The 10,990-nt window shown below is 43.8% G+C and overlaps 1 protein-coding gene across 4 annotated transcripts in view; it reads right to left on the reverse strand.

Annotated features, from left to right (window-relative positions):
- The window catches only part of SH3RF1 (SH3 domain containing ring finger 1), a 146,614-nt gene extending 139,168 nt beyond the window's left edge, over positions 1 to 7,446 (reverse strand). The window contains exons 1-2 of one of the 4 annotated variants that reach the window (XM_070757405.1): positions 6,909 to 7,446; positions 3,462 to 3,933 (exon numbers count right to left, since the gene is read on the reverse strand). In XM_070757405.1, coding sequence (XP_070613506.1) covers positions 3,462 to 3,845 — 384 coding nt within the window. In that variant the 5' untranslated portion in view covers positions 3,846 to 3,933; positions 6,909 to 7,446. The remainder of the gene's footprint in view (positions 1 to 3,461; positions 3,934 to 6,908) is intronic. The other 3 variants (XM_070757404.1, XM_070757403.1, XM_070757406.1) reach the window with 3 other exon arrangements.
- Between the last annotated feature and the right edge of the window lie 3,544 nt (positions 7,447 to 10,990).

Raw genomic sequence — 10,990 nt, forward strand, 5'->3', positions numbered from 1 at the left:
GCAGACATCTCTTTTCCCCTTCCCCTCTTCTTCTAACAAACTCCTTTTCCTTTTATTGCTTCCATTACTTCATTTATTTGCTCCATATTATATGTATTGTTTAAAGAAATACAATTGTTCTTTTTAATATGCCTCAAACTATGTAAAATTTATGACTTTTCTTTATTGTGTATCCTTATTCCCCCTTTTCTCCCCCATTTTTTTCTAATTTTTAATATTCAATAAACTTTTTTAAAAAAAGTTTCTAATAGTTTCTAATAGTTTTACACAAATGCCATTTGAAAACATACATTTTAATTTTAACTTTATTTATATGGAACATGTTAGGGTTAGGAAAAAAGTAGTCTCTTATCTGTCAAGCTTAACTCCTAGATCAGTGATGGCGAACCTTTTTTCTCTTGGATGCCGAAAGAGTATGGGTTTGTGCTATCGCGCATGCGTTGAGTGCCCACACCTATAATTCAATGCCTGGGGAAGGCAAATACAGCTTTCCCCACCCCCCAGAGGCCCTCTAGAGGCCGGAAGCAGCCTGTTTCCCAACTTCTGGTGGACCCAGTAGGCCCCGTACTCCCCAAGCTCCTGGAGCCAGGGGAAGGTAAAAACACCTTCCCCCATTCCCCAAGAGGCTCTCTGGAAGCCAAAAATGCCCTCCCAGAGCCTCCATGTGAGCCAAAAATCAGCTGGCCGGCACACATATGCACATTGGAGCTAGCTAGGGCACCTGTGGCACCCATGCCATAGATTCACCTTCATTGTCCTAGATGCTTCTCATAATGTGGCAAAATGTTTTGAATGTTCAATTCTTCCTATAATCTTGACATTTCTTAGAGGTCTTCCATTTCATTTCCAAACTTGTTTTGTTTCCAATATTTAACATATATTTTAGAACGGTAGGCTAAAAAAATAAGTGCATTTTCTCTCCCTCACACATACATAAAAAGGATTCATAGGTTCTTACCAAAGCATTCTAACATTCTTTTCATTATTAAGCTTAACTATACATATAACACTGAGGTCAAAAATTGAAATGCAAAACGTGGAAGAACAGCTGTCCATAGCATCCTCAGTTCAGGGAGAGAAAGCAGGCAGAAGAAACAATGCACTCCTATGCTAAAGAAACAGGATATTTTTAAATCAACTACCAGTAAATATTATTTAGGAAGGAATATATTGGTGATAATGTCATCCAGGGATATTAATCTAATACAGACAATTGCTTATTCTGCAGGGAAAAGTAGCAAGAAATAAATATCATGCAAATGTCACAACTTAAATATTTGTGTCTGACTTTGGATTGCAAGAACGTAATGGTAGTATTTGCATGATGATATTGTGCATGAGTTGTAATTTTGGTATAATTTTGCTGCAGATGCTACTACCGTGTTTCCCCAAATGCCCCACTACGTCTTACTTTCGGGGTATGTCTTACATTGGAAAAAAATTGAAAGGGTCACGTTCCTGAAGGCATCTCCCCAGAGTCCAGAAGGGCAGCCGCGGGACAGGAGCCTCGTGAGCCCTTTTCCAAGTTCAACCTCAGGACTCCAAGCGGTGTGCACGCGTGGAGCCACAGACGCGTGTCGGGGAAGCGTGTGTCTGGAGGGGAGGAGCCGCTCTGCGCAGTTGGACAGCCCCACCTGCCTGCCGGAAAGGAGGCGGGCGAAGGAGGGCGCAGCTCCGGCCGCTCGCCTCGGAGCTGGTCAGCCTCGCTGGCCGCTTGCAGCCAAGCCTCGGCAGGACTCGGTTGCTGGGACGAGCGCCTTCGCTGCAAGCCGCCGCCCGCTCGGCTCGCTTCGGACCAGTGCCGTCCTTCGCTTTGCCAAGCCGGGGAAGAGGCGGTGGCGCCGCAGTGAGGCGAAGGGCGCGCGGGGAGCTTGGAAGCGACGTCATCGGGCTCCCCCCCCCGGCAATACCCCCGTGTTTCCCCGAAAGTAAGACATATGTCTTACTTTTGGGGTACGGCTTATATTAGCCGACCCCCCTGAAACCCCCGATACGTCTTACAATCGGGGGTGTCTTACTATCGGGGAAACAGGATACCTATAAGTATTTTAGATTACAGCTTCCAACAGTAGCTGTAGCATTGAATGCAAGATCTACAATGCAAGATGAAACTACAACATCACTAGGAGATAGTCATCCATTTTTTCCCTCTACTCCTTTCAATAGCGTAGTCCAGGGAATCAATTCCATCAATAAATAACTAATTCCATTATATTTTCTAAAGTTTAACCAAAAGGTGTTTCCTTCAATTTTTACTTTAAAATTCTGCCATTGTGTTCAGAAGCAACAAAGAATTAGTGCAGTTATGCTCCACGTGACTCCCATATATTTAAAATTATACAGTGATACCTCGTCTTACGAACCTAATTGGTTCCAGGAGGAGGTTGGTAAGGCGAAAAGTTCGTAGGACGAAACAATGTTTCCCATAGGAAACAATGTAAAATGGATTAATGCATGCAAGGAAAAAAAATCGCAAAAACGGCGCTCCAATGGGTGCCGCTGCCTGGCTGTCACATTTTGAAACAGCAGGGTGCTTCTCGGCGTTCTCCCGAATGGTGAACCCAAAAAGTTCGGCAAAAGTTTGGGTTCAGGAGGCCGCCGAGAAGTGCCACCGCCCAGCTGTCACCTTTTGAAACAGCCCGGGGGCTTTTCGGCGTTCTCCTGAACGCCGAACCCAGAAGTTCAGCAAAAGTTCAGGTTCAGCGTTCAGGTTTGGGAGGCTGCCGAGAAGCGCCGCCGCCCGGCTGTCACCTTTGCAGAAGAGCTGCGAAGCTGTCGGACGGTCGGGAGGCTCAAACTGAGGTGGGGAATCCCAATAGGGAATTCCATGGGCAGAGCTTTGACGTCACGAAGACGTCCTTCCTGGAGTCCACGTTTTGGCCGGCCAGGAAGGACATCTCCGTGACGTCAAAGCTCCGCACATGGAATTCCCTATTGGGATTCCCCATCTCCGTTTGAGCCTCCCGACCAGCCGACAGCTCCGTGGCTCTTCTGCAAAGGTGACAGCCGGGCGCCGGTGTTTCTCGGCAGCCTTTTGAGCCCGAACGCCGAACCCGAATTTTTGCTGAACTTCCGGGTTTGGCGTTCAGGAGAACGCCGAGAAGCCCCCCAGCTGTTTCAAAAGGTAAGAGCTGGACAGCGGCGCTTATCGGCTGAACCTGAACACCAAACCCGAACTTTTGCTGAACCTCTGGTTTCGGCGTTCGCGGTGGCAGGTTCATAAGGTGAAAAAAGTTCGTAAGAAGAGGCACAAAAATCCCGAACCCCAGGTTCGTATCTTGAAAAGTTCGTAAGACGAGGGGTTTGTATCACGAGGTACTACTGTATTTAATTTTCTTATTATTAAGTTAAAATATTTAATTTTCTAGATGAGCTCTCTGAATGAAAGACACCATAATTCTACTTTCCTTGGATTGTCAAACATTGCCAACATTTATATTTTTATTATACCGGTCACTTACCCTAACAGGTGGACTTCGTGCTTGTATTCTGTGTTGCTGGACACTTTGAGAACTATGAAGGTCTTTTTGACTGCAATTAGCAACAGTGCTAATAGTTTGGGCCCTTAATAAATTTGAGCATGTCATTAAATTAATCAATTTCTGAGGCCTTTGTTTGATGCCATCTAGTAGTCGAACAAGCAAAATATTATTAGGAAGGTCATCAACATTGCAGTCTACTAATGTCCTACATTCAGGACAACGAAGTTCATTGCGTGAGTTCACAATGCCCAAGAGACATCTTTTACAAAACGTATGTTGACAAGGCAAGACTTTTGCAGAAGCATCCAGACGTTCTAAACACACAGGGCACTCCAACAGATCCAATAAGACCGATTCATCCATTTTATTTAGTTAACTGAGAAATAATTCCTATTTTTTTCTGAATGTGTTAAGTAATTCATGTTATATCCATGCTTTTTCACTCTTCTTTCTGAAAATTGAGAAAGGGAAAAAAACATCAATGCAAAAGAAAATAGAGAACGGCTTTCCAATAGAGAAAAAAATGTGTTACTTTTAAGACAGCCTAACAAATCAATCTTTAAAAAAAATATTATTCATTACTTTAATATTTATCCAAAGACATGATATATTTTGGGAATAGATTTTCATAATAATGTTTTTATATCAACTTTTTCTACAGCTTCTATAATGACAAAATCTTGGAATGTACAAGCACAAATCTTATTAGTGCCTTCTTAATTAAAATAGCATCATTGGAAGGTATTGTTGTGCCTTTCAACAGAGGAAGTCAGTATAATGGCCAAGATCACAGTATCATTAATTTTCAAACTCTAAGTTGACACAGTCCACATTATTTATTGCTGATAGCAATCTTCATTTCTATTCATATTTTCAAATATGGAATTTAAGTCAGTTTATTTTCTATAACAAAACTAATGTAATAAGATCAATGTAATTAGGAAAGCAATTATGAAAAAGAAACAGCTTGATCATCAAAATTTAATATTAAAACAAAAATACATTCTATTACTAGAAGCAACATACTATATAGATAAAAAATTTCTCTTAAAATTCCCACTGAAAAATTAGGAAACTTTCACCCAGGAGAAAAAGATAGTTGTGCTATTGGAGACATTATATAATGTACTCCAATAAGGCATCAACATGAGTTCTGGTGAGAATTCCAAGAACAATTTATTTATTTATTTATTTATTTAGTCCAATACACAATAATACAAATGAAGGTAATAGAGGACACCTTCGAGGAAATAGAATTAGAGAAAGCATAGAAGAGAGAGTATAGGATAAAATAATCAATGAGAGAATAGAAGAAAGATATAGAGATAGAAGAGAAGATATATGGGATATAGGAGAGACAATAGGACAGGGGTCGGAAGGCACTCTAGTGCACTTATGCACGCCCCTTACTGACCTCTTAGGAATCTGGAGAGGTCAACCGTGGACAGTCTAAGGGTAAAATGTTGGGGGTTAGGGGATGATACTACGGAGTCCAGTAATGAGTTCCACGCTTCAACAACTCAATTACTAAAGTCGTATTTTTTAGTCAAGTTTGGAGCGGTTAATATTGAGCTTGAATCTGTTATGTGCTCTTGTGTTGTTGTGGTTGAAGTTGAAGTAGTCGTTGACAGGCAGGACATTGCAGCATATAATCTTGTGGGCAATACTTAGATCATGTTTAAGGCGTCTTAGTTCTAAGCTTTCTAGGCCCAGGATTGTAAGTCTAGTTTCATACGGTATTCTGTTACGGGAGGAGGAATGCAGGGCTCTTCTGGTAAAGTATTTCTGGACATTTTCGAGGGTGCTAATGTCTGAGATGCGGTATGGGTTCCAAACAGATGAGCTGTATTCTAGGATGGGTCTGGCAAAAGTTTTTTATGCTCTGGTAAATAGTGTGAGATTTCCAGAGTAGAAGCTACGTAGGATTAGATTAACAACTCTTGAAGCCTGCTTGGCGATGTTTTTGCAGTGGGCTTTGGCACTTAGGTCTTTTGTAATTAGTACTCCGAGGTCCTTAACTGAATGGGGGTTATCTGAGATAATTTGATTATTCAATTTGTATTTGGAGTTCTGATTCTTTTTCCCGATGTGTAGGACAGAGCATTTTCTGGTTGAGATTTGGAGTTGCCATGTGTTAGACCAATCAGAAACAGAGTCTAGGTCTTTTTGGAGAGTAGTTGTGTTATCAGTGGTGTTGAAGAGTTTTACATCATCTGCAAAGAGAACACAGTTGCTTGTAATGAGATCACAAAGGTCATTGATGTAGAGAATGAAGAGAGTACGCTACCTTGGGGGACACCGCTTTTAACAGGGACAGGTGCTTCCTATTTTAACCACTTGTCTGTTTGACAGGACTGCTGTAATCCAGCTGTGGAAGGCTCCTGAGATGCCGTAGGATTTGAGTTTTAGGAGTAGTTTGTTGTGGACCACTGAGTCAAAGGCTTTGGAGAAACCAATATAAATTGCATGTATAGATTTTCCTTGGCCAAGATGAGTAGTCCATGTTTTTGCAGTGGAGGGGCTGTAGGTTGCAGGATAGTTTTTTTCTGAATCCAAATTCAGAAAATCAAAACAGAAATCTAAACACACTCAGCAAATGATTACTTTTTCAGCAGCCTGATAAAAATTAAATTATTTCCATTGGCAAAGCTATTTTAAATACATCCACTGTAGATAGGTGTTACTTAAATTATGTTTAGTTGCCCATTCTAAAATACATACTGTATATACACATGAGCCAATAACAGAAGGTTCCTACCACAGGGCAGCAGCTAACATAGAGCAAGAGGATGGTGATGCCTTAAGATTTGATAAGAAACATCAAATAGATACTTTGCTAAGATACTTCACTAAGAGTTCACTCCAAAGCCAAATAATCTAGGGAAAATTCTTGGACTGCTTCCAATCCAGTGCATATAGGAAAGATGTTAATATTTTATTTTGGGTGAAAACGAAACAGCAGCAGCAGCAATAATGGAACCAAATGTAACAGGATAAAAAGCCGTGCTTCCGAAAACCTGGACAGTGTAAATTAAACATTATGGCTTCCCGTACTTGCTAGCTTGAATTATAGGGATGTGCTGCTCAGCATACGACAGAGACCAAATCTATCCCCATAAGCAAGCGGCGAGACAAGACCCTGCCATTTCTCGGGAAATACACGCCTGGCCAGGAGACCGCTAGAAGGAGAGTGCGGTCTCTACCGAGGTTTAGTGGCTGTGTCTCGTTACCAAAGGTGGACGATCCAAGCTTGGAGAGACTAATACCGACCTAGCCGCAGTGGAAATAACTATCCCAAGGGAGCGTCCCCACCGCCACCGCAGAGCCTTACTGCAGCCTGGTGCGAAGCACCGCTTCCAGGTGCTAAGAGTCGGGAGAGGCTATTCGTGATCCACATGCCCTCCACTTCTCGTTTCCAGAACTCACCATCTCCGCGGCCGTTGGAACGAGACTACGAACCCATTCCCCTCAAGTCTTCGCGTTGTCGCACCTCTTTGTTCCCACGAGTAGCCGTCGCCGCGGTCTCTCTCTCTCTCCCCCACTCTAGAGGAGGCTCCTCTTTGCTTCGGTTCTTTCCGCCCCTCCCTATTCCCTTCCTTCCTCCCTCCCTAAAAGGGGGCTGAGGCGGGAGACCGCCCCGCCTCAAGGAAGGAGCCTGGTTCCGAGTTGGAGGAGACCGCCCGCCAACAGGGCTCTCTGCGTTCAAGGCGTCCTGCCCGCCTATGTACTACTTCCTGGAACTCCCTCGGCGGGAGGAGCACGGAGCGCCTTTCACACGCAATTCCCGAGAGGGAGTTAACTGGAGGGGAGGGGAGAGCGAGAGTTCTTCCGAAAGAGTACTGCTCCCTTTGGTAGACCAGCCGGCTCTGCCTTCCCTCAGAACATCTTGGCTCCCGCCCTTCAGGTGCTGCAGGCTAGTGGCTGGATCCGGCCTATCTACTCGCCCACTCATGTCTCCCTTCCTGCCTTCCTCCCAGTATAGGGTCCCTTTATTTGAAAATACTAAGGAACCTTTAATCACTGTGGGGGGTGTGGGGGGTGAAAATGTTTCTTCATATTTCTGGCTCAGCGTGGTTCGGACAAGCTGACCGCATCTGGGGAAATTTCAAGTGCACAGACCTAGGAAAGAAAAGACTTGTCCCTTTGGCTTTGCAATGCGGAGCAGGTTGGGAATATCAGATGAAAAAAAAGCCGGATTCACTCTGCCAAGAAAGCTTCGTATTGCCACCAGTACTGTAAAAAAGAAAAAGAAAAAAAGCGACCCTTAGTTAAAGAACAGGAGAGATTCAAATGTAATAGTTTATTAAGAAAAGGATGGAACTGCTTCGTGTAAGTGACCAAAAAGTATGAAAGATAATGAATGTTCATGTCAATACAGCAATCTAAATTCCTGGGTGATATTATGTGTAGTCCAATGCTGTGAGGCTTCTAGCAAACTCCCTTTATTGACATATTTGCTATGCCTTCCAGTGTGGTTGTGGAATGGTTATTCCATGTTGGGAGACAGTAATACAACAAGCCAGCCCCTGGGCTTTCCACCCAACAACAAAGTGCTGCTGTTTTTTGTTTTTCCCACATTGTTTTCTGTGACTTGATAGCACCTTTACCATATCCCCATAATTCTTTTAAAATAATTAAAGGAAGAATAAGGAAAGATGTTGGCTAGCTGACATTTTAATGCTCCTCTTAGCCAACTAGTGGGAGGGCCGAGCAGCTTAAGGAAGCAAAACTGAAAACATTTGTAGTGTCATACACTGATACAAAGGAACTGAAAAATTGGGAAGTGGCTGCTAGCCATATAGAAGGAACATTTGCTCAATGATATGCATAAAATAATAGGTTATTGCTCCTTCCCTCATAAAAAACTTCAAGGTAATTACCAGTTCTTTTGTTGAATTAAACATAGGGGATTAGAACAAGTGTTCAATAATTCATGTTGCAATCTATTTATTCAGAGGATGAGTTGCTAAAATTGACATAAGCAAAGTTATTTAGAACATTTATGTTGATGAATCATTATTGCATCATTTCCATTTGCATGTGTGTCTCAGTTCAGAACTATACACGTCATAAATGCCCCTTTTTTTAGAAAAATCAATCAATTCACTTGAAATAATTGAATATTGATAGATAAGTACTAGGATGGTAGGGAATGCTAAAATGCCATTATATGCATGTCTCATAGACTATTTCTTTGAATGCGGCATAATATCAATAGAGAAAGGAACCAAATTCACCTCAGCTGAAATTTATTTGGTGAACATTTGAGACTGAGTGAAGAAACAAAATGCAAAATGAGCTTCAAAAACATTTTGAAATATACATTGTACAACATCCACAGTATGGTCAAAAGCTGCTTTGAATATACAGTGATCCCCCGTTTATTGCGTCCCCAACCATTGCGAACAGGGTACTTCGCTATTTTTCAACCCGGAAGTCAAAATACCATCTACGCATGCGTGCCCGTTTTTTCTATGGGCACGCATGCGTAGATGGCAACCGGCTTCCCTGGGTCTTCCCCCTCTTGCTGGTGTCAGCGAGGAGTTTCCCCACCGCCCACGCAAACTCCTCGCTGCCGCCCGCCCTTCGCCCGCCCACGCGGTTCATTCTCGCCGCTTTCGAGCTGAGTCCTGAAGCGAATTCGCTCCAGGACTCAGCTCGAAAGCGCGGAGAGCCAGCATGGACAAGCCGTTCGCTAGCGCTGACTATCGGCGCTTTTGAGCTGAGTCCGGAAGAGAATTCGCTCCCGGACTCAGCTCGAAAGCGCCGATAGCCAGCGCGGAGGAGCCGTTCGCTAGCGCTGGCTATCGGCGCTTTTGAGCTGAGTCCGGAAGAGAATTCGCTCCCGGACTCAGCTCGAAAGCGCCGATAGCCAGCGCGGAGGAGCCGTTCGCTAGCGCTGGCTATCGGCGCTTTTGAGCTGAGTCCGGAAGAGAATTCGCTCCCGGACTCAGCTCGAAAGCGCCGAGAGCCAGCGCGGAGGAGCCGTTCGCTAGCGCTAGCTATCGGCGCTTTTGAGCTGAGTCCGGAAGAGAATTCGCTCCCGGACTCAGCTCGAAAGCGCCGAGAGCCAGCGCGGAGGAGCCGTTCGCTAGCGCTGGCTATCGGCGCTTTTGAGCTGAGTCCGGAAGAGAATTCGCTCCCGGACTCAGCTCGAAAGCGCCGAGAGCCAGCGCGGAGGAGCCGAAGATTGGGGGCGGCGCGGCTATTTTAAAATGTCGCCGCCGGCATGGGGGGCTTGCCAGCACCCCCCGGACCCCCAACCCGGGTTTGGGGGGCTGCTAGGAAGCCCCCCATGCCGGCGGCAAACAGCCGCGCCACCCCCAATCTTCGGTTCCTCGCTAGCGCTGTGGGAGTAAAAACACCATCTGCACATGCGCAGATGGTGTTTTTACTTCCGCAGCGCTACTTCGCGAAAACCCGCTCGTTGCGGGGGGTCCTGGAACGGAACCCTCGCAACGAGCGGGGGATCACTGTAATTCATTTTGAACCATGTGCATTTCATATGATACGTATTTCTGTCCCTAGAAAATCAAATATAAATAGGGATTTCTATCCCTAGAAAATCAGTGACAGTTCCTGAAAATAATGAGTTACAATTATATATCACATTTCCCTAATGTTAATTATAGTGAAACAGAAATTAAATGAAACTCTAGGGATAAATTGAAACAATTTATAGTAAAATCGATCCAACCACTGATTTGCAGGCCAGTGGGTAGAAAATAAAACAGTAAATAAATACGATTAGTTTCTATAGTTGAATTATTGAAAAACAAGGATAACATAAACTGATGTAGGTTGGAAAAGGTTGTTTTTAATCTTTGTTCTAAACAATCTTCATAGACAGTCTTCTAAATAGTCACAGTTGCATGCAACAATTTAAGTTAAAATATATATTCAATGTGATCAAAAATTGACACAAAGCTCTTCAATAGTACAGTTAAACATGGCATTTAGGATACTATTTTAAAAAGTTATGTGCAATTATTATGCAGAGTGGAAACAATAATAAAATAAGTTAGTAATAATAATAAATCCTATTCTCAGCACATGCAAGATCGCACAAGCTGATTATAAACAATATTATAATAAAACAACACACTTGCCAAAATGAACATCTATAAAAATCTTCATGTGCTGATAATGAAAAATTGCCTGCAAGAAAGAGCAAGTTAAAATATTGTGAATTTCCAAATAAAAACTGTTAAAATCTTGGCCCATAATCAGTGATGGGCAGCAGCCGGAATGGTCGGAAACGCCATTCTACCGGCAGAAACAGAGCACGTAGCCTTGCTCCATTACCGCCGGGCATACACGCACTGTGCATACGCAACCGGAGTGATTTGCTGGCATGCATGCGCGGAAGCAAAGAAATTGGCAATTTTTGCTGCCAGAAGGATGTCTGCTCATGAGATTTCGGCTGCTGCACATGCGCAGCACCCAGAATCTTGCTGCGGCGCCTAGAGTGGCAGCTGGCAAAAGTAGCCTGCCCAAGCTCCGGCCAC

This window comes from Erythrolamprus reginae, chromosome 7, assembly GCF_031021105.1.
Source record: "Erythrolamprus reginae isolate rEryReg1 chromosome 7, rEryReg1.hap1, whole genome shotgun sequence".
Taxonomy (NCBI): domain Eukaryota; kingdom Metazoa; phylum Chordata; class Lepidosauria; order Squamata; family Dipsadidae; genus Erythrolamprus; species Erythrolamprus reginae.